At 49.1% G+C, this 24292-nt stretch overlaps 1 protein-coding gene across 1 annotated transcript; it reads left to right on the top strand.

Moving 5' to 3' along the window:
• Positions 1-24: 24 nt before the first annotated feature.
• On the top strand, positions 25-23976 carry gpc4 (glypican 4). Its single transcript, XM_072717614.1, has 9 exons — positions 25-1471; positions 13532-13690; positions 16834-17231; positions 17935-18100; positions 18549-18679; positions 18944-19090; positions 19934-20058; positions 20316-20488; positions 20675-23976. Exons 1-9 carry the CDS (start codon positions 1315-1317, stop codon positions 20878-20880), a joined length of 1662 nt encoding a protein of 553 aa, XP_072573715.1. The 5' UTR covers positions 25-1314; the 3' UTR covers positions 20881-23976.
• Positions 23977-24292: the final 316 nt, after the last annotated feature.

Genomic DNA, 24292 nt, shown 5'->3' with positions numbered 1-24292 from the left:
TCGTTAAGGAATAGGGCACCACCAGCAGCCCACAAGGCCAGCACTGTCATAGCGAGCTGTCATCCCTGGAGTGAGATGTTCGCCCCGTCTCTGGCACCCAGGGCAGGCTGGGGTTTCGCTTGTCTCTGGCACCTAGCCATCTATACCGGCTGTGGCGCATTTCGTTCTTCGGGAGTCTGGTGAATGCCGCCCTCGCTCCCCTCCCAATCCCCATACCATGTGTGTTTGCTACACTTTGGATATCACGATGTGGGCTGTCCTCCTGATACATATCTTTAAGAACGCTTCAAAAGTGTAGTTCATATTTCTGATTCTAGTCCGTCAAGTTGCATTTTAAAAATATGCTTGTTGCTTTAAGGGTGATCTGATCAAACATTTTTATAGGTGCATATATTCGCTACATTTTCCATCGATTCTTGCGTGAATAATTGTTTGGGGTGTAAGAATTATTTCTCGGTTAAAACTCCATACAAGATATGTAGTTAACATGGGCGACGTTTACCTGAAAAACAGGCCTAATATTCACAGCACCGTTTAGACTTTCTAGAAGACGTTTGAAGGAGGAGGAAAAAGCCTTGGGGGCGCACTTCAACTCTTGCTTTCACTCCGAGCCAGGTACTGCGCGCCACTGGCTCTTTGTCCAGACTGCCACTGCGGGAGCGCGCAGCCGTGGCCGCCAGCCAGGGATCGTGGAGCGCGCACAACCTCTGGAGTCCGACTGCGGTTACGGTGCCAGCTACTCTTCTGAGCCACAGCAGGAGACACCGAGAAAAACTTTTTCGCCAACTTCGTAATTCCCGATTTAAGGTGTTTTTTTTTTAATGGTCAGAGGCACGCCTGCGCTCGATACGGATGTAACTTTACTTAAGAAACTTAACCGAAATAACTGCTGTGTGTACAACCGAAGTTTAGTTTCAACATTTTCTCCTTTTAACTGTAGTAGTACAGCGAAAAGTGCATATAAAAGTAACAAAGAGGCGCTGCGCGGAGACATAGAAACGGGAAGCGGTGTATACTACAGATGGTTTTCGCGTCTGATTTTTGACTCCTGCTGTTATTAGTAACTTAACACTCAACAACCAAGTTTCGAAGACAGTGGGGGACTGTGCACCAAACAATCCACTTAACCAACGAGTCAGTATAGTGAGGAAGCGCATGGGGAGATCGGCGGACAAGAGCTAAGCAGCAGCGCGACTCCATGAGGATCAACAACTTGGGGGCTGAAACTCCGCATTAGTAACATTTTTTAAATCTAAACGTGTATTTTTTTTATCGTCCACGTTTTTTCCCCTCCACGTAAGCTGAAACTCCACCATGAAGGCGACGCTTGTTCTGTCCGCAATTTGCACTTTGACTGCGATCTTAGTGTCGGTGGAAGCCGAGCCGAAATCCAAAAGCTGCAACGAGGTGAAGACTGCGTACGGCTCCAAAGGCTTCAATCTGAACGATGTTCCCAACCAGGGGGTCAACGGTAAGCCTCTGCTCCTCACCTGCATTTATACACACCCAGTGATCTTACTTAACTGTCCTCTTTAACACCTTACTTCTCTTCTCTATTTGGATCACACTTTTTTGCCTGCCAGTTGCCCCGCTCTGAAAGAAAATTCTTTGTAAAAAGTTACTAAAGTGTATTAGACAGCCCGTTAAGAAACATTTATTCAATCCGTGGTGTTTGAGACTAGTGCTTAAAATTCTGTACTTTGTTTTTGTTATTTATTTTTCTTTTATTTATTGTGATGTGATTTCTGCCCGTAGGGCGTGTATTGTTTAAAAGCAGAGATTTTCTTATTTATTTGTCCGCTGGTGAAGTATATTGCACCGAGGATTGAATTTGACAGTATTAAATAAGTCGCTACCAAAAATAACGAGCTTTTGAACTTTGCGCGTTACCTGTGTCGACGTTAATTTATTGAACGATCGCTGGTGGAGCTCGGTGTAAGAGTTAATTTTAGGGTTATTAGATCAGGAAGCAATTGTAGCGGGTTGTACGATAACAGGAACAAAAGCAATAAACAAATACAACACGGCGCAGGGCTACGGGCTGCCGGCCAGCCTGGGTTTAAAGGATCGCCGCTTCGGTCGCGGTTCTGGAAACCCGGTTCTATCGTCCGATCAATTAACTCAACAGAAGGGACCGCATGAAATTTGTAACATCCTCTGTGGGCTCTAATGGTCATGTAAATTAAGTGGGAGATTTAATCTTAAAAAGGAGGGGGTGGGTTGAGCGCTGACTTTCTTTTTTTCCCCCTTAAATCTTTTGTTGTTGGTTAGGTGAGAGAGAGCAGCCTCGGGATCGGTTTCGTTAATTGTCTGTTTTGTTTCATATATGTCAAGTAATTGCCGAATTCGGCCCTGTTTGGTCTTTGTTTAATGGCTTTTGCAGTTTATACCGGAGTTTGGAAAGACCGGGGGGTGGGGGGATTTAAAGAAATTCCTTACTGTGTCTCGCATACTTTAAAATCCCACCCAAGCGTCCACTTTCAGACCCAGATCAAGTCGCCGAAATATTTTCACGTTTTGCCAGTAAAGTTAATATACTAACTTGCGTTTCAGTCGGTTGCTCTAAAGTCATTTAAAAAGTAATTTGTAGGCTAGTCGGTTAGTCGTGGATCAGTTAGTTGGCTGTAAATGTGTAATGTAGGTTAGTTTAAATGTATGAAATTCTCTCAACGCAGTTTCCGTTAACGTTTTCCCAGATTGGAAGTCATTAAACGATTGCCCAGTGAAAGTTTTGTTGATTAGTTTACCATTTAGTGAACTGAGAAGGCTTCATTTTAAAGGACTTTTGCATATTTTTTAAACTAGTCAGAACAACATTTCTTTTTAAAGTCTTAAGAGGATGTTTAGAGTTTCTGACTGTTGGTTGATACATCATGATTGATTGCGCTGGGTGTAGCCGCTAGGAAAGCGGGTTCAGCCTTGGATCACGGAATGACAAACGAGGCCGACTGACATTCGCAGGTTCCCCGATCCTGTCCGAATTATGTCATGACGTTGGTATCCATCGTTCTTTAGCTGTAACTCGGAAGCTCAGAGGTTGCCAAGCAACTAAATAACATCACGTAAATGGTGGCAAACTGGCCTTACAGAGCTGTATTTGCTCTTAATCTGTGCGTCATTCTTCTGGCACGCCGGTGCTCCACATGGTACCCTTGTCGCTTTTGCTGTGTTTGCCCCAATACTAGACGCAAAGAGCAGGGTCTGTGTGGCACGTGTAAAAACAAATTGCCCCCACACGTCCAGGAGCCTCCTTTGGGCCTACGCTTCTGGGCTGTGCTTCATCTATGAGGAAGGGTGATTTCCAGAGAAGCAGGCTGCAGAGGAAATGTAAGGGGGTGGGGGCCTGCAGTTCTCTGGAGAAAATGTTTTTGTGCCAAAGCCTAATTGAGGTGGCAACACCCTGTTATCCTGGGGCCATGCAGCCGTTGTAGTTCACGGGAATCACGACGAGGCCTAGTAACAAGCTGCTTGCTCCTGCCCGATCCCGGCATTCCGGTTTTCCCGTGCTGGGTGTTTAGCGATATGGAAAAGTACCATGATCTCGGCCGTGAGCAGGCAGCAGCTGGCGGGAGTAGGACGGCAAGACGAAGGCCTCTCCGGTTAGTAGCCAGCCAGGATGCGATCGCTTATGCACTTAAGCAGTTCCTCCGTTGCGTCCGTACATAAGATTTGGGGCGGAGGGCTTGGGTGTAAAAAACCTCTTTTAAATTATGCAGCAGGTCACAGAAATGATCATTATTTGAACACAAGTGGCTTTGGTTATGCAGGGATTACGTAATGCTGCAGTAAAAAGGTAATAAAAGAGGAATTTTTATTGGCAGCTGGGAAGCCGTGTTTCGAAAGCAGAAAAATGGACCCAAATAATACAGACCCTTCGGAAACGGTTTCTGCTGACACTGGGCCGTCGCCCTCCTGCTCTCCCATGCGTGTGTGGCTGTATTTAAACTTACATGTGCCCTCCCCCCTCAGAAATAACCCTTGATGGGCCTAGATAATACCGACTTTCTCTGAGAGATTTTTTTTGCAAAACAATATTTTGCGTCTTGCTCCAGCCAGACACTCCTGAGTGACGTTTACATTCTGGGCTGCCCTGATTGGTTTAAAGGGAGGACCGTGGGTACGAGGAGGACGAGATTCGGATCTCGCGTGGCAGTTAGTTGTCAGCAGCTGCGACCAAAAGTTTTAACGCCTGGTGGGGCCCTTTGATGCTGTGCTTAAAAGCGAAAGCTCTAGGAAAAATGTCGAGTTGTATAACTGCATCACAGAATGTAAACTCAATTAGTATGTGAGCTGTTTTGGAAAAAAGTGCATATAAGTAACCCCCCCCCCCCCCCCAGTGACACCTCTTTGTCAGCCTCTCATGCAGTGTTTTGAATCTCCGGCTGGGTGTCAGGTTGGATGGATCACCCTCAGATGCTCATGCTAGGTGCCACAGCTTCTCTGTTGGGGGAGCAGCTGGTACCCCCCCCCCCCCCCCCCCCCCCACATGGACAGGATCTGTTTTTGTTTATGCTGGTAGTTGGGCCTTACATCATGGCTTGGGAATGGAGCATTGGCAGGCATCGAAGATGGGCAAATGCCCCCCCCCCCCCCCCCACACACACACACGCCCTGCTTGAAGTATCATCCAGGTACTAATAAATGTACTACAAGGGAAATAAAGCAGGTCTGGGATCTTGACGCCTCTAAGCTGTGGGTGCGAGGGTCTGGACTACTGGGGGGGGGGCTTGTTTTTGTGGAAGTGATGCTGTCACAGGAGAATGAACTCACACCCTGGCAGACAGATCTAGGGAACCGGGTTTGTTCAGTGTATGTTGCCATGGAAACACATGTTGGCATCTCATTGATAATCTGCGTGGTTCAACAAACGGATGCCTTTACAGTCATGAGGTCACGCAGTAATGTTCCATCCACTCTGATCTCTGCAAGTGTGACTGGGTGAAATTCACACTGCCGGCTGATATTTCTGGCCTGTGAAGATGGCCCTTGTAGTGTTGCATTGCATGTTTACTGGTGTGTGTGACCTGCTGGTCCCGGTTTGCCCCCAGTGCCTGTCCTCCTCCTGAAATCAGCTGCCCTGCTTGCTCCCCCGCTCCGAAGCTGCTTCCTGAAGCTCTGCTTTGGCTCTGATGTTTCTGTGAGCCCTGCCAGAAGAAGCAGGCATAGCCCACCTCTGTTGTCGTAGCTACACTGTACCTGCATCAGCGTGAAAACGACACTAAACACAGTGCGTATTGCAGCACTGCTTTCTGCACTGTATATTTAAAGATACATGCTCTTAAATGAAACCAGCCTCATTTCTTATTGTTCCCCCCCTCCCCGCCCCCAGTTATTTTACACAGTTTATAACGCTACTCATTTGCAACCAGGCTGTTACACGTATGTAACTATAGAAACGCTCGCCTTGGCGACGGGCACCTGGCCTCTGCTGTCATTTTTTAATGGACGTAGCAGAGTGGAATGTGGGGCTGTCTTGCTGACCTGCGCATTGGCCAGGGAGCCGTCGCCGGGATGAAAACATGCAGCATTTTCCGCTGTTACTCTGTCTCCTGAGGGGAAAAGCATGCAGCTTCTGGGCCTCACAGCCCATCATTTATGTGATTAACACCAGCGCTTTGATGTCGTTTATCCTAATGAGATTTCCTTTCCACTTAGCAAATCGAATCCGGCGGTTTCCCAGACATGGGCGGATCTGCGGGCCGGGGGCCTGGTCACAGTGGGATTCCTCCCCCCACGTCACATCCTGAGTTAGAGCTACACAGGGGGATTGTAGGTTTTTTTTTTTTTTTAAGGTGGAGAGCATAAGAGGGGCCATAATACGGGGAGAAGCACCAACCTCATTATTAGCCAATCGAATGTTTTCAATCGACGAGTGACAAAAGGGGCAACTCTGAGGGCCAATCAGGATTCAGCTGGGGCCAGTGCCCCTGTGAACTCGTCCTTGTAGGTAGTCGGACGTTAACCATTTGGCACGCCATCAAATCTGGCAGTCAGATCAACGTTCATCTGTTTCTGTGGAACAAGGCCGCTGGAGTGTGTTTGACCAAACAACACCTCATTAAACATTAACCGGCCTGTTTCTTTGGGAAACAAACCTCGCTGTGCAGAAGCAAACTGGGGGATAAATCCATTGCTGTAGTGGTTTCTGTTGTGTTTTTTTTTGTCTTCATAGTGAAATAATTTTCTGCTGCAAACAGTGTAATTGATTCCTTTCTGAGGGCTGCCTTCATTTGAGGAGTAGGAGCCTTATGCTGAATCGTGTGAAAATAATTAACCCAGAGAGGCTGGTGTCTGTTCTTGACTAAGCTGCCCGTGACTCTGTTCCCGACTGGGTTCGCCTGGCTCTATCCCTGCTGGTGTACATCTCCCAGACTGGTAATCTGTGCCAGGGAACTAGATGAGAGGCAGGACCGGAGGGATGGTAAGAGGAGAAATTTACAGGGACATGCAGGGGGGTCAGACTGGCGTGGGCATGGAGAGTGGAAGATGGTGTTGCTCTGCAGGTTAACATGGAAACATTTTCATGTTCTAGATGCTTGCTGTAGGAACTTCTTGTCTTTATTAACAGTCCTCCTTAGCCTGGCAGGTAGCAGCCCCATACCAGTCTACCTTGCTGGCGACCCTGTGCCCCAGCCCACGGCTGTTGGGGCGACTGATCCGGGATCAGCGTGAAAGGCAACGCTCTGCTGAGGGTACGGTTTAACAACAACAAAAAAACCAGGCGGCTTAATAGCCGCTAAACGAGGCGACAGTAACGAGAGATACCTCTCGGGCAGATTGTCACCCAGACAGCCCCTTGGGGGGGCTTCTCTGGGGGGGCTCACGTGTGTGTGAACTGGGAGCCCAGTGGCCAGCAAGCATAATCCCTACTAATTAGATCTCCCCCTTATGCCCCCCCACCTCACAGTGAGCCCTCCCCCCAAAACTCTTCCTTGATGACCTTATCCCCAGGACATCCATCCAGGGGGTGGGTACCAACCCCTCCCCCAACAAGGCCAAGAAATATACAAGACTACAAGTTGTTGTATAAAGTTCAGTGTAATTCTTTCTTGAATGCCCTCTCCACAGCCTGCAGACAATTAATAGGACAGTGCAATATTGCAATACAATAAAAACACAAAGTACAAGTATTTACATGTACAAGTACATACTAATTACTGTAAAATACCACCTCAGTATCTAAGAACATATAATAAATGTAACATTCAGCATAAGGTAGTAAACTGATATGTGGCACAACTGTGTCGCTATATAAAGTAGCACGTTGGGTAGAATACAGAGAATGCTGCGCTACTGGATTAGCAATAAGTAAGTGATGATGCGAAGTGATGTGCATGGAAGAGGTCAGTGCTGGATCCCATTTTAAATGGATGTTCTTGCGTGTAGAATGTATGTATTGGCGCATGACTGAAAGTCAGAATTGGTGAAGATTTCAGCATGAGTCGTGTGGGATGAATTGTTGGCGTGTGTGTCAGGAGACGAGCCAAAGGAGTAAATGACTGACAGGGGGGGGGGGGGCTGACTAATAAATTGACCGTGATGCGCAGCATGATGCCAGAGGAAACCGGAGTCTGCCGAAGATCCCAGCCGCCCCCGGGGCTGCTTAGCTATGCGCGATTAGCGTTGAGATTTGTCGTCTCTTATTTCCGTAAACCCCTTTACTGAGTAACCCGGACGTATCACAACGCTTTGGAGAGTTTGAAACGTGACATTAACGAGGCCACTGGAATTCTGCTTTACCTATCATATCCACCGTCAGAGTGCCTGCTCCCCCCCCCCCCCACCCCCCCCCAGGTGTCATTAGTTGGCATGGTGTGAGAGCTCAGCAGTATTTGGGACCACAGGGGGAGAAGAGCGCTATCTTGATGGTGCAGCTGGAAGGCTAATGACGCAGGTCTCTGAAGGTATGCGGGGGGATCCCTGCTTTGGGTATCTCCCAGGAGAGACCTGGCTCGAGCTGGGCTGCACCCTGTCAGTACCTGTCCCTGGGTAGCTCTCCTCCTTGCTCCTTGCCGAAGGTGGTGAGATGATAGGAAAGACGTCCCGTCACGTGCCGTGGGTGGAATTTCGAAAGCTAAGAAACATGTGTATAAACCAGTCCTTTGAAATATCAATGGGGTCATGTGTGGCGGGGGGGGGTCTTATGTGCTGTGCCTCCAAACCAGAGATGCTTTGGAAATGGAAACGGATGTTCGGATTGAGATGCAGGTGCTTAGTGAAGGCTAAAGTCTAGGGCTTTGTGACCTGTTCTACCCCGGGCGGAAGCTGCTTTGGGGTCCGGTCAGGCCCAGTTAACCAGGGAGTATAAGCAGTATAAGCTAACATTAGTAGCCTTCTGTGCCTCACCCTGGGGAGTTTCGCCTTGTACGGAGGTTAGTTGCTGTTTGGAGGCGGCTTTTCCTCCTTTCCTGCTTGCTCACACTCTGTCGTTCATCGAATCTTCCTCCCTACAGGTGTTGCCTTTTCAATTAGCCCTGTACATTCAAACTGCTCCGTTAGGCTGAAAAGGCTGCACATTTCTGCGGCGAACATACAAAGGACACACTGTTAGAGAGGTGTTTCTTCAAGCGAAGAAAAATATTTAAGGTGAGCAGTAAAATAAGAGTCCTCTGTAACACCCCGCCCCCCCGCCCCCCCGCCCCCAACGTGTCGTAGAAATAGGCATGTTGAGCTGCTGTCCTGGAAACTGCCACAAATTTTCAGGATTTTGATTTTTGTGGTATGACTGGAATTCTGTAGCCCCTGCTGATTGCAACATTGCGGTTTTTAAACTTTTTTTTTTTTCCCCTCCCACTTCATCAGCCACTTCATCCCAAAGGTATGTTTTTGCTCATATTATTCCCCCCCCCTCCCCTGGTCTGCTGTTTCTATCTACAGGGGAGGGGGGCAGAAAGTGGAGGTATAATTGGTTCCACCTGAGGATCCTCTTCTTGAGTCTCTCTGCCATCTCTGGCCACTCATAGTTCTCACCGTGGCCGTGGGGTGATTCCGTTCTCCACTGGCTGCTGGGGGGGGGGGGGGGCGTCCGTGTGCGTTGGGGCAGTCGGGGTGGGGGGGGAGGGCCAAGCCCCTGAGAAGGCTGACCTGGGAAACGCTGCTTGCGGGGAGCTTTTGTGTGGCCAGACAAAGGCGGAGACAGAGGCCTTGGAGAAGCGGCGATGTTGTGGAATCTCGCGGGGGGGTTAGGGGTAATGTTCACGGATGACGGCACTCTGGAATTTTTTTCTCTCCCTCTCGGAACAGAGGCCTTCAATTGGCTAAAAGCCCAGGGAATTTGGCTCTTGGACCTCATTCTCTGAATTCGCAGGGTGAATGCATGTATGTGAACATTTTTCTGACACTCTTGTTATTTTTCCCCACTACATGAAAAGGAGTGTTTGCTCAGCTGGGGAGAGTGACCCATCTCCCGTGCCAGCAGGGCGGGTCCCTGATAAGTGTGTGACCTCACCTCGGTTACCGGCGCGGAATCGCTGTACTCTGCCGGCTTCCAGCAAACTCGCACTTCTGTTTTAGGGACCACAGCCCGGCTGGTGTTCCAGGCCTCGTTGCCATGGAGAATTTAAACCAGGCGAAATGGGTTCGACAAGCGCTGTTTAAATCCAGATTTCCTGGAGGAATAGGGCCTGAGAGATGTAACACTCCCCTAGCTCCATGACTCTCGCGGGGTTTCTAGACCCTTGCTGTGGGCCGGTGCCGGTCCAAGGCACCGACGGGGGGGGGACGGGCATCTCGCAGGACGGCTGCATTTTAAAAATACAATCCCTCTGCCGGAGCAGCGGTGACTGTGGTGTTTGGGGTATTCTCTTATTACTATGAAAGGTGTCAGAACTGACACAGCTGTCCAGTATGAGATGTAACACTAGTTGGCAAGCAGCTGCATACAGCCTCCCATTAGCATGTGGCTATCCATTAGCGTGACTTCCCGTTAGCATGTGGCGTCTTGTTAGCATGTGGCTTCCCATTAGCATGTTGCTGCCCATTAGCACGACTTCCCGTTACCATATGGCTTTCCAGTAGCATGTGGCTTCCCGTTAGCATGTTTCTGCTCATTAGCACAACTTCCTGTTAGCATGTTGCTGCCCATTGGCACGACTTCCCGTTACCATATGGCTTTCCAGTAGCATGTGGCTTCCCGTTAGCATGTTTCTGCTCATTAGCACAACTTCCTGTTAGCATGTGGCTTCCCATTAGTATGTTGCTACTCATTAGCATGGCTCTCCATTAGCACGTTGCTGCATATTAGCATGGCCCCTATGTATCTGTGTCTCATGGAGAGCAAGATGGGGTAGGTGAAGAATATACCTGTTCTTGCACTTGTGAATATGGCAAATTAAGGATCATATAATTTCATTTCCCATTATCATGTTGCTGTTGATTAGTGTGGTTTGCTGTTAGCATGTAGCTGTCTGTTAGCATGCAGCCTGTCCTCCAGTGTGAGCGAGCAGGTTAGCTGGTTCTGCTCTCTCTGTTTGTGCGCCTGCCTGTCTGTGCTGTCAGTTTGTAGTGCTGAACGTGTTAGGGTCTGCAGTCTGGAGTCGGGTGGGGTATCCATCACGCCCAAGAGTCATTGAGTGATCCCTCCTCCAGTGCGTGGTGGGTTCTGGAGCAGCTTGTACCAGCCAGTGTGGAGAACTCTCAGTAATGCAAGGTGGGGAGGGTGTTTGGGGGGTAAAGCTTGCAGGAGTTGGCTGCAGTCCCTGACAGTTACTGTCTGCGAATGTCTTTCTGAATCTGTGCGTCTGTGTGATCCGGTATTTGGTTATTAATAGAGAAGCAGCTGTTTTTGAGGCTACTGCAGTGCAGTGAGAGGGGAGCGTGGCTCGATCGCCCGCAATTAGACACCCCATAGCAGGAGGACTGATGACTCCGGTCAGGTAACATCTGAGGTGGAATGGGAAGCTTGCCGTTTGAACCCGGTCCACGTGAGGTCCTCACACACAGCCCCCACTGAAGCCTCAGAGTGTCAGACTGTCTCCCTCTCTATAAGGCCTCGTGTTTAGACAGAACCCAGGGATACAGACACGGGACGTACCTGCCGACCTGCTGTGACGAGCCATAATCACCCCACCCGAAATATAATTACTGTGATTTAGAGTCTGAGTGAGGAGTAGTTCACTTTAATCTTCTCCTTTTGCGTTGATGCTTTATCTTTGTCTTTCCTGTTAACTAGTCCTGATGCTGAATTCACACTCATTTATGTTCTACCTGAAAGAGATAAAGAAGTAAAGGCTGGTTCACACTTCTCTGCGCACTAGTGGACGTTGATGATGCGCTTCACGTCATTGTGCGCCTCCGCGGGCAAACACCTGCTACACTCCAGCTCTGGACAAACTGCACACCATCGATTCACTCGCATCCACTTTAAATACCAACATGGATGCTTTTGACCAGCGTTGGGGTGGTTTGCAAACCCTGCATACTATTTACAAGGTAGTGAAACTGTTACATACATGTAAATGCGCGTGTGAGTTCAGACTTGTTTCAAACTGAAAATCTCACGCCAGCCAGAAGTTGGCAATGCAGGGAGCTGGTTCTCTGAATTTGATAACATAGAGAAACTTACACAAACCTCACTGCTGTGGTACGTGTGCCGGGAATATCAGAATAATGTTTTATGTTGTTATTTATGTTATTAATAATAAAAAAATAAATGCAACGTGTTCATATGCAAAGTATGCGGCTTGACTGGAGAACTATGAATGTTTCTGTGTTCGCATACGCAGAGTGGACACGCGAGTGTTGCTCTTGTGTGGAGAAGCATGAACCAACCTTAAGACAGAGAGTAGGTGGTACCCACCCTCTCTATGGCTCCCCCCGGTGTGCCTGGATGGACCTGTAAATCACACAGAATCCTGCGGCGATCTCCCCTCCCTCTGGGACTTGATCCCAGCTGAGCATATGATCAGAATCAACGAGACCCCGTCTGTGTGACTCCGAGGAGCCGATTGTTTGGTTGCTGGGGTTGAGCCCCCTAGACTTTGGAATAGCCCACCCTGGCATGTTAGATCTGCACCAACTGCGATCTGAAGACGCATCTTTTCTTGATGGCTTTTAATTTTGGGCGAGCTGGCAGACTTCTCTGTGTCTCTTGTTCTTTGTTTTCTGTTTCGTATTTTATTTCATTGTCTTTCATTGTTTTTTATTTATTGATGTAAATCTGCACAGCGCTTTTGGTCAATCTTGGTTGTTTAAAGGCGCTCTATAAATAAACTTTGATTTGATTTGATGTCAGGGGCTGTAATGTTTGGGGTGATGTGGGGTTCGCGTGCTACGATGTTGTGCCTGTGGTCGCAGGGTTATTGGTTCAAAACCAAGAGTTGATTTCACCAATGGGCCATTGAGCGAGGCCCTTAACCCCAATTGCTCCAGGGACTGTCTGATCCTGTGTATATTTGGATAAAACATTTGCTAAATAAATAAATGAAATGTGATTTTGACCTTTTGAGGTTCCGTGTCACAATATTAATGCTGAAGTCTGATACTGATGAGTCTGTCTGAGACGTCGTTACATTCTGATGCCTTCACCGGTCTTTGTGCTTTTGAATGAGTCCTATTCTGGGCAGGTAGGACAATCGTGAGCTTCTGAATGAAGTGAAAGTTTATACCTTCTACACTCTAGTGGTTGGGTGTCCTGTGATGATGGTCTGTCTGGACAAGCGATGCTATTCAGAAGGTGGTCATTCTGGAATGAAGAGACCATGGAAGGCAATGTGTGCATTCCTGGGCTTTGAGGCTATATCTGCGTCTGCGTGGGGGGGTATTGGAGAGCCATCCGGCGCACAGGGAGGTCAAAGGGCAGCCGCTCTGTCAGGGGAGGGGCTGTTAACCTTTGACCTTGCCGGTTAAGCCTGCAGGGCCGTAGAAGCTCGGCAGTGGGGTCTGTCTGGGGGCTTGCGTGGTGAAGATGGGGGGTGGTGCTGACTAATCTGGGCTTTGTCCACATGGCATTACCCCCCCACACACTCCCACCACCACCCCCGCTGGAATGCTGTTCTCTAGTGAGGCCATGTGGATGGGAAATGACTTATTTTGGGAACAATTTCAAGAGGAAAAGAGCAGGAGAGTCTGCAGGCTTCTCCAAAGGGTGGGGGTTAGGGTGGGGGTGTGGATGGGGGTGGGAATGGAGGCATCTCTGGGAAGTGTCTGAAACACCCGCAAAATGCCTTTTTCCCCCTCATTTCTTCCTAGTTATTTGTTCCAGGAATGGCAGAGTTTCAGGACAGAGAAGCTTTGGGAGTATATGCTGCTGTAGGCTGTCGGTACGCTGCAGGGTTGGCGCCCTGCCATCCAGACGACTCCATCACCGTGTGGCCATGGGGCTCGTGGTCACCTTGAGCGCAGCGTTCTCGGCGTGTTTTGCGCAGTGCCACCTTTTGGCCGTGGGGCTTTCTGCTACGTCAGACGGCGATACTGCTGCCTTCTCCGAAGCCACGCTGATGCACGTGGTGTCCGGCCCTCCCGTTGGTTCGAGCCCCGCGTGACTCACTTCCCCCCCCCTCTCTCTCTCTCTCTGCCCCCCCCCCCGTCCCAGGCGCCCACCTGAAGGTGTGTCCTCAGGGATTTACCTGCTGCACGGCTCAGATGGAGGAAAAGCTGAGCCAGCAGAGCCGCTCCGACCTAAAGGCCCCAGTCAGCCAGCTGAGCTCCACCCTGCAGAGCACCTTCACCCAGAGGAACCGCCACTTTGACCGTAAGTGGACCGCAAACACCCGCACAGCACCTTCACCCAGAGGAACCGCCACTTTGACCGTAAGTGGACCGCAAACACCCGCACAGCACCTTCACCCAGAGGCACCGCCACTTTGACCGTAAGTGGACCGCAAACACCCGCACAGCACCTTCACCCAGAGGAACCGCCACTTTGACCGTAAGTGGACCGCAAACACCCGCACAGCACCTTCACCCAGAGGAACCGCCACTTTGACCGTAAGTGGACCGCAAACACCCGCACAGCACCTTCACCCAGAGGCACCGCCACTTTGACCGTAAATGAACCGCAAACACAGGTGAGATCACCACCCTTCCTTTAAAAAGGACTGTTTTGGTTTTGGCTGGACCCTGTATAACCGGGGGGGGGGGGGGGGGGTGAGATACAGACCACAGTTTTAAGTCCCTGGGCTCCTTGCCACCATTCCCCCACCCCCCACCGGCCTGCCCACTCACCCACCCCATTGCGGATAACACTCTCGATAGCTGCAGTACCAGCAGCTGCTCATGTGGCCTGGGTGGCCCAGCCGCCAGTGTGCCAGCCACGTCCAGTCACCACCCCCGGCCCACAAATATCTGCCCGGCGTAGCAGCTGTAGCGGAGGGAGCGCCCTGCGCTTGGAATTGTGGGTAACCATGATTGAGTTTCTCCACAGGTGTGTGCGCACGCGTGTGGTGGGCTGTCCGTGGCTTGACGTGTATTTATAGTAGCGTGATGTAGGGAGGCCGACGCCCCCACGCCGCACAGGAAGTGGTCACGCTGATCCATTATCAGGAGCCGGAGGCTGCAGTCATGGCCAATTTAAATTGTCGGCCTGAAATAGTATTGGAGTCTGCTTTTCCCCCCCGAATGCCGCACACTGCCGTCACGCAGCCAGTCTGGTGGGGAGGAACTGGGAAGAGGTCTGGCCGCAAAATGGGAGTGATCTGGAATTGGAGATTTTGCTCCAAGTCCAAGGTCTCCCCAGAGGTACTCGGCGGGCGGCACAGGGACGGGGCAGGGCCTGGTAGGTCACTCCCCTCGCTATCTAGTCTGTCCCCCTTCAGCTACAAGCCCCCCTGGTGGCCTAGACACCTCCCCTTCCCCTCTGGACCAGAATGCCTTGCAGCAAACAATCCCCACTGACTCACTGGATGGGTCCGGCCTGCTTCGACACGCACGCACACACACACATGCACACCCGGAGACACACACGCCGGCTGACTTTAAACTTGTGGCTGAAGTGACATTGCAGGGTGGGGGGGGGGTTCTTTGTTCCTTGCTCTGACAGCCGACCCCATTCTTTGTGGGAGCCTGGGACACTAGGGGAGGGATGGGTGGGGGGGGGGGTGGCTGGGTTAAAGAGAGACTGCGGTGTTTCCAGTATCCCTGGTTACACAGTGGGGGGTGTTCAACTTACCCCAGCAGCTAGGAATCCCACAGATCCGTCCCTTCTGTGACAGGTTTGGGGGGGGGGGCAGCGAGAGTGTATTGGCTGGGGGTTTTGGGGGAGGGCGCTCTGATCAGAGGGAGACATGGCGGTTCAAGGCCCATGGGGACGAGGGAGGCGAGGTTGAGGCAGCGTGCCTCAGTCGTCTAGATGTATGAATTAGCGAAACTGTGAGGCGTAGAAGTCGCTTTGAAGTTAAATACGTGCTATGCAGACACATTAGGTTAATTATGGAAGGAGAGAGAAAGCCGAACAAGCGTACTGATAGCTATCATTTGGGGCGCGCTTGCAACCGTGATGGAGGCAGGCAGGGGGCGCTCACGTCTCACCTTTTGGCTCCACTGTGTCATCGCAGTTCCCCCCCCCCCCCCCCTTCTAGGAGGGCGAGGTGAGAGTCCTCCGGAGCATCTGAGGAATTTGAATTTTTTTTGGGATTAGGAAAGTAGTGGGTGGGAGTTGGGAGATCGCCGGTGAATGGGGGGGACTGCATTATTTTTCTGGGAATGGGGGGCACATTCCATTGGAAGAAACAGGTTATTGTTCTTTAGAAGAAACCGATGAACTGAATATAGAACAGAAATGTGAGGTTGGGGTGGGGGGGGGGTGCACATTCTTCACTAATCCTATTGAAAATGTCCTTGAACGGACTGAAGCAGGCAGTCAAGGGAGAAGAAAAGAATGGAATGTGGTGAGGGGCTGGGGGTGCGTTCGATGGGGGGCCCGTTACGTTTGATGGCCATTAGCGTTGAATGCCTTACCTGCGCTGCATCGGGAAGCGTGTTTTCTGTCATATTATAATGCCAGTTTAGCGCTCTTCGTTCTTGCAGCAGCAAACTGTTTGTATTCAGTTATAAGCTACCTGTTCGACTGCCGCTAACGTGTGCGGAGCTGGCAGGCTGTCCTGCAGGACGACGTGCGTGTTACAGGTTAAAGGCAAGCGAGGTACAGTCTGCCTCTTTGCAAACGCTGTCCCTCACTCTGTTTACCACACAGAGCAGCACTTTGCACATCGCGCTTCACTATTCCAGCCATTTCTTTCATTGATCTTATATGTATTCCATATATTTATCTTTCATTTAGCCGTATCTTCTGTTGCAGCCACACGTTTCACGTTTCTTCCACAAGCGGCCACTTCTTCCCTGGCAGTGTGTCGCCCATAATGTGGCCCAGTGCCCCTGTGATATCTGCTGCTGGCTGATCCTGTCGGGTGTTTATTTATATACACTGACTGGATGGTTCTGCTAACAATTCCTGTGTGCTGATGTACAACAGGCAAAGAATTTTGTGCGTGCGCGTGTGTGTCATGTATATATTACGTCATGAAATGTCCCCACAATGTGATAAAAACCTGTTACTTTGACTTGGCGGGTGACTGCTTTTCAGGTCCCCACAAGGAGAAACACTGTTTTATAAAAATTAATGACTGCAATCAAAAAACTAAAAATGCCAGAAGTCTTGTATTTTGTTTGCTTGCTTATGGTAAAGGTTTGGGCTGCGTGGGGTTAAGGTTGTTGTTGGGGTTTGGGTTATGTACGTAGAAATGAATGGGGAGTCCCCATAAATATATGAATACAAACGTGTGTGTGAACTGTTTATGTCCCATGATGCACTGCTGTCCGATTTGCGGTGTCCCCCCGTCCCATATGTAAGCACCTCCCTTGGAGTCCCTCTCTCCTAAGCGTGCCCCTCCTCCGCAGAGTTCTTCCGCGAGCTGCTGGACAACGCCGAGCGCTCCCTGCACGACATGTTCGTCCGCACCTACGGCCAGATGTACGTGAAGAACGCCGAGCTCTTCAAGCGCTTCTTCCGCGAGCTGCGGCGCTACTACGCGGCCGGCGCCGGCGCCGTCGATCTCGACGGCATGCTGGCCGACTTCTGGGCGGAGCTCCTGGAGCGCATGTTCCGGCTGGTCAACGTGCAGTACGAGTTCAGCGACGCCTACATGGAGTGCGTGAGCCGGCACACCGAGCAGCTCCGCCCCTTCGGCGACGTGCCGCGTAAGCTCCGCCTACAGCTGACGCGTGCCTTCGTGGCGGCGCGCACCTTCACCCGCGGCCTGGCTCTGCTGCCCGACGTTGTGGCCAAGGTTTCCACGGTAAGTGTGTGTGTGTGTGTGTGTGTGGGGGGGGGGGGGTTATTGGGGGGGCTGCTTCTGCAATGATACCTGTGTATGCTGGCTTGGAAGTATTTACCTTTTAACATATCGGCTCTGCTGGGCTGTGAACAGAAACAGCTGCTACGTGTTCCTGAACTTAGGGAGTGACTGGTCGTTTAGAGTTCACCTGAGCTTCAAACCAGTACAAATACACCCGTCCGTCCATCGAACCCCTCCCTTCCTCAGTCCAGGTTCATGGTGGGGGGCACCGAGTCTATCCCTGACAGCATAGGGCACCCAGTAGCACCTGCATAATGCTTTTGATTACTTGTATGGATTTCTGAAATCCATAATTATTATAAAGTGTATGTCATTATTTTGTTTGTTGAATAAGCTGATGTTATATTCTGTATACAAAATGCAGGATTGTCAGGTCTAGTAAAACTGAATCCAAGAAAGTAGGACCAGAATCGACATCCACTAAACCTGACTTGGGAATCAGATTTGTGGAGGGAGGGGGGGGCAGCTGGGGTGTGGTCTGACTGATCTGTGTTTGGGGAGGTGAGTTTCTCCCTGATCAAGGAGTGGGCTCTGTGTGTGTGTGTGTGTGTGTGTGTGTGTGTGTGTGTGTGTGTGTGTGTGTGTGTGTGTGTGTGTGTGTGTGTGTAGACGCTCCCTAACCGCACGCATCCCCCCCCTGCAGGTCAGTGCTTCTCCAGGCTGTGCCCGTGCAGCCATGAAAATGCTCTACTGCCCTTACTGCTCGGGCCAGGTGGCACTGAAGCCGTGCCAGAGGTACTGCATCAACGTGCTGCGCGGCTGCCTGGCCAACCAGGCCGACCTGGACTCCGAGTGGAACAACTTCCTGGGTAAGCCGGGGTCGCGCTCGGGGAGGCCGCTGTCACGGGCCGTCATAAAACCAGGGACGGGCTGGTGGCGCCTAACCTCATTGGCTAAGGTGGTTCCCCCGTAGCACTTTACATGTCGGTCATTAGATGGCGCTCTTCCCCAGCTTTTACCTGGCTAGTGTGTGAATGTGTGAGCAGTGCACCAGACTAGGTATGTACTTAACCAGGGTTGCAAATTATTTAAAATATCTTAAATAGCAATATTGTAAGGTTAAGTCTTTTAGTGTAAGCATATATTAAATATTGTGAAAAGACATGGTTGGCGAATGGCAAAGTGAGGGTCAACGATGTCTCTGTGCCTCCCCCTTGTGGTGAACAGCAGCAATGGCAGATGTCTTGATTTTCTCTGGATACACAGAGTAGTAGTAAGGGTAGAATTGTGATACATCTTTGTCCTCTTATCTTCCAGATGCCATGCTGAGCCTGGCAGAGAGACTGGAGGGGCCGTTTAATTTTGAGTCGGTGATGGACCCGATTGACGTGAAGATCTCCGATGCCATCATGAACATGCAGGAGAACAGCATGCAAGTGTCGCAAAAGGTCAGCCTGTCCCTCCTGTTCCCAGTGGCCTTTATCCCTGTTGTCTCGGGCGAATGGTCGCGGGAAAGGCCTGGCTCAAACCACAATGAAAGTGGGGGTGTGGCCAAAGTGTGCTGACAGTGCCTGATTGGGTGGTTAACCATGTATTGCTACAGATGTGTCTTAACGATGACGATGGGTGGGGGGGGGTTGATAATGGGGTTTGTGTTGTTCATGCCTAACGGTGTCCTTATTGACCAACCTCCCTCGTCCAAACCGTGGTAGGTGTTCCAGGGTTGTGGGCAGCCCAAACCAGCCATGAACTTCCGATCCCGGCGCGCCGTGAGTGAGGTCGGCTACACTGGCCGCTTCCGGCCGTACAGCCCGGACGCACGGCCCACCACCGCTGCTGGCACCAGTCTGGACAGACTGGTATGTGGACTTCAGCTTCCTGCTTCATTTGGCTTCAGATCATATGCTGCTTCCTGCCTGGACACCAACCTGCAACTCATGGGTCACCTTCAAAGTTTGTTAACCGTGGAAACATCTGCTGTTCACGGGCGATAAAGCCGCTGATTATTATTAATCCGGCAACCTGGATTTAGCCTCGTTACCTGCCAAACCGCTTCCTGTTTCGAAAGCAGGCAGGTATCTTGGGTTTTGAAGCTTGGCTGTTAATCGGCTCGTGTCCTTTGAAGCCAGGGGCTTACGGGAGTGAATCATCACTTTCTGTGTGTTTGTAGAAGGTTGTGAGTATTGTGAGCCATCTTTGCTGGAAGTTGGAAGGGCAGCGTGAACCGGAAGGAAGTCACGAGTAAATTGGCTGTATTCTGTGAAGTCACGAGTAAAGTGGCTGTATTCTGTGAAGTCACGAGTAAAGTGGCTGTATTCGGTGAAGTCACGAGTAAAGTGGCTGTATTCTGTGCACCCTTGAGAGTAATGAAACGGAGAACGGTGTTTCATTAAAATAGCGGCAATAACATGCTCTCCCTCATTATTTCCTTCATGGCCGTTAATCGCAAAGCGGGGATTTGCTTCCTCGCTCTGTGCAAACCATGTTTATATTTATTTGAATTAGAAAAAGGAAAAGCCCTGAGCTGCGCACACAGGAGTGCTATTACGTTGTTAGCTGCTGCCCCACTGCTTGTGTAGAAGTACAAAGTGGGTCCGCTTCTTCTGCGTGCAGTCAGATGTATTTAAGCTGTACATCCTGAGCTTTGGGGTCCTTCACCTGCCCCGCCCCCACACACACACGCGTTCCCCCTCTTCGTCCAGGTGACAGACGTGAAGAAGAAACTGAAGCATGCCAAGAAGTTCTGGTCCACGCTGCCGGAGACCGTCTGTGTTGGGGAGAGGGTCGGCCCCAATGATGACTGCTGGAACGGTACTGCCAAGAGCAGGTGAGTGAAGTTCTGGGTGTGATGTGTAGAGTGGATAGATGGACATTGAAGAGCTGGACCTGCTACAAAACGGGTTCTGCTTTAGGCTTGTTGGTTCCTAACCTAGCAATATCTCAATGCTGAATAAATATGGCTTATCCTATCCAAATGTCAGCTCATTTGTTGCTGCAATATTAGTAATCCTTATAGATCTCATACATCAAGGGTAATACCAGGGGAGATTTTTTTCCTTCAGGATTTGTTTTCCTCCTCCTCAGATACGAGTCGGACCTCACAGACAGCGGATTGGCCAATCAGGTGTCGAACCCTGATGTGGAAGTGGACATCACCAAGCCCGATGCAGTTATCCGGAGGCAGATCATGGTCCTGAGGGAGATGACCAGCTGGCTGAAGGCCGCCCACAGCGGCAACGACATCACCACAGACAACGGTGAGGACCGGGAGGCATTCGGCATTTCAGGCGACTGAACAGGCTGAAATTTAAGTCAGAATAACAGATGGGATGCTCTCGAAAGCACGACATGCACTGTAATTCTGTCCAAGTCCTTGTGTATCCTGTTATCGACATTTGTCCCACTTCTGCCCATGTTAACACTTTGCTTTTTGTGCCCCGCAGAGGTTGGCAGTGGTGGTGAGGAGAGTGGCAGTGGGTGTGACTCGCCATCCTGTCAGGACATTTACTTCTCCACCGCGGCTCCTATCGTGCCTCGACTGGTCAAGGTTGCACATAAGGAGCCGAATAGTGGTGCCGCCCTGTTGGCCATACATGGTACTACCTTGGCCGGGCTTGCCCTGGCTCTGCTCATTGTGCACGGGAGATAAAGGCCAAGGAAAGAGGGAAAAGGAGACCCTGAGAAAGGACAATACAACAGCCCTCTGGTTTTTGGCGTGTCCACCATGTGGAAGACTCTTGACTTACAGTAATTTCACATTTTAATTTGATTGGTTTATGTGAACGGACATTAAGCATTCAGCGAAGGGATTTAACTCTTGGACACTCCGCCTTCAGATTTTACATTTAATCGTCAATGACTTTTTCTTCATTTTTTTTTTTTTAAACCCCCATCATTCACATTGTTGGACGCTGTACCTCCATTTTTTTAATGACTGTGATTTAGAGATTTGCGTGCGTGTGTGTTTGTGCGTGCGTGCGTGTGCGTGCGTGCGTGTGCGTGCGCACCTGTATACCTGCCTTTGCCCAAGCAGCACAATTGCTTAAAAAAGTGTCTTATGGAATTTGCCCATTTTAAAAATAACAAATGTTAAGAATGTTCAAGTGTGTGATCGTGTGCGTGTGAATGGAAAAATTCAGTAGGGGAGGGGCAGCCGGAGATGTGTTTTGGGGAAAGGGGGAGTAGGTAAGAATATGGATGCCATAGGTGGCCTTTCCTCATTTTAAAATCCAGGCTTTACCGTGAACTGGCTGAGAACATGAGAAAAATTAGTAAACGGGGTTGTGTTCAGCAGTTCCTGGTCAGTGAAACAGACCCCTGTTTGATGCATCAGAACCACAGCCTGGTTCCAAGTGTGCAGTGGGAACATAGAGCTGAAGCTGGGAGCAAATGAATCCCCAGTTTCTCTTTCAGCTGGGGGGATGTTGGAAGCCTGAGGTCTGGGGTACGAGGGACAAGTCTGAGGGCACCTCGTCCAAGTCGAGCTGCTTAACTCAAACCCAAAGAGTCTGGGTGTAGCGCCATCTGCCTGTAGGAGGAGATCCAACACATGGCCTGTTTCGGTATGACAGCACTCTAAAAGATACTTTTACGGTTAAAAGTTTTCATTTTCAATCATTAAAGTAAGTGCTGGATGGAGCAAAACGATGCAGGAGCGTTTGAAGGCGTCTGTTAGCGATATGTAATTTTAATTGTGGTACCATGGCAAAGTTAACTCGATTGCACAGTGCTGGGGAGAGACAGGAAGGCAGCTCCGTCCCTTAGATGTCGGTTTTGCTGCTTGTAACTAAGCAACGACTTCTCTTCTTACTCATGCAGTTACATGCCGACTTTGTCGGTGCTGTGCTTCTCACACCCACACTGTACCAGTTCTCATTTCTGGTTTTATTTTTATTCTGGATCCCAGGATATAATGCACCATTCAGTCCCAATATCTGTCTCATATCCTTTTATCTCAGTCAATCATCCATGGTCACAGGACAAAGGTTTACCCGACAGTTATGCTCGTGTTTGCTAATGTAATTGTGTGTATGTGAAAACCAGCGTCCATGCTGTTCTTAAAATGCCTGACTGACTTTGGGGATGTTTTTAATTAGTCCACTGTACCTGTTATTTGCATAAATCACCTCACAATACTATTCCAAATCTTGTAGCTCTTGTACAGTAAATTATTTAATCGCATGTTTATTTTTAAAGGCCAGCATTTGAAAATCACTCTTGTAGCTATCAGAAGTACCCTTTTGAAACCAAATATACATATTTACATAGGTGAAAAGTAATTAAGTTTGTCAAGCTAGTATTTTATACGGCCTTCATAAACCAATGTTTTGTGTTGAAAATGATGACTGTAATGAGGAATTTCACTGCCGAATATTGGACAGACACTGTGGGCCTCTTGTTATGGTAACTGTTGAACTCAAATCCCAGAGGAGTTACGGAGGAAAAATGCACCAGTAATTTTAAACCTCACAATGATTAGCTTGCGGCTGAAAAACCATGGATCTGCTATAACAGAAAAAAAACCTGTTTAGGAGTATCACTAGGCATCAACTGTGTTTAGACATGACTGGGAGGATGAACAGTGGCTTGGGAATGAAATGGAGATGCACAGCATCATCCTTGATGATCAGACGCGAAAAATAATTTGCCTTTAAAGACTCCAGAGCTGGGAAATATTTGACAGTTTGGAGATTCAGCCGACTGCCGGTTCCTGTCATACACAACTTGCCTGCAAGGAGCCAAAGTGTTCAGCAGATCTGTAGAAGTAGAACAATAGTCCTTTTAAATTGACAACCTTGTGGAGAATGATCCCAACTGGTTGGCAGCTAACTAGTTCCCAGATTAATAAATATCTGGTTCACGTTCAATTTTCGGACCAGAACCTGACAGAGGGTGAGGCAGAGAAATCTTACACCCAACTGGAGGGAAATGGTGAACTGACTGAAGGAAAAATAATCTTGTAAATACACAAGCTGGTTTAGATGTCTCTGAAAGAGGCTGTTAAAGGTTTTAAAAACCCACTTTCACAGAATATCTAATCATGGAAGGGATGAAGAATTAAAAAGATCAATTGAACAGCATTTATTGCTCTTGTTAAATTACCAGTCACTGCATTTTTCACAGTGTATCTTTCAGTAAACGTTTATTTCCAGGAAACAATTGGTGATTGGGCAAAGTGACACGGGTTTGGGACAGATGTGGTTTTATTTTGGTCAATTTAACCCAGTGTCACGTCAGTCCAGGCCTGTAGCCACAAATTAAATTTGTGGGAAGTCTGGCAACCCTACCGCTTTGTGGTCCTCAGTAGATTTTGCTCTGGTGGTAGTGGGAGGTTATCCTCAATTAGATTTTGGCAACTGGGGGGGGACACTTCCCCTAAGTAGATTTTGTCAATGTGGGGGGGCTAAAGCAAATTTTGGGGGAGGTTCAAACTCTAGTAGCTATGTGCCTATGCGTCAGACAGTTGTATTTTGTGAAATGATACAGCTTTGACCAAAAAACAACACACACAGGCCTATTGGTGATTAACCTATAATGAGAACTTTTAAATTTGATATCTATTGTTTTCTGTGAAGTGTTTTATAATATTGGTAATATTTCAGGATACTCCACCAAAACACATGCAGGTTTTAAACCGAAAACTGGTTTTCAAGGTTATGTGAAGCAGGAAAGCATTTTAAAGCAAAATGTGAAAAAAGCAAAATATGTGATACATATGCATAGAAATAAAAGAAACGCAAATTCACTAGGTTGAAAATGTCTTCATTTTATTCTTTGCTTTCTTTCAGAGAAAGTTACATACAGTAGCTTATATGCATGTTCACAGCGTCACTTGTTACACGTTTCCTCGTAGTCATTTAAAATAAGCTCATTTGCATCTCAGCAGTGTGACAAGATATGTTGTGACTAACGGGTTTTTCTTTTCCACTTCCTTATCTGCTCCCTATGAAGATTTCCTGCATTTTGTATAGATATTTTCTTGAATTATCGTACGTTAATCAAAATCGTGTAGGCATTTAGAGGAGCCTATTGCTTAAGTCATCACTGTCCCTGTATATTGT

Source organism: Paramormyrops kingsleyae, chromosome 10 (assembly GCF_048594095.1).
Source record: "Paramormyrops kingsleyae isolate MSU_618 chromosome 10, PKINGS_0.4, whole genome shotgun sequence".
NCBI classification, from domain to species: domain Eukaryota; kingdom Metazoa; phylum Chordata; class Actinopteri; order Osteoglossiformes; family Mormyridae; genus Paramormyrops; species Paramormyrops kingsleyae.
Note: the sequence above shows the minus strand (reverse complement) of the source record. Positions and strands in the feature narration are given on the sequence as shown.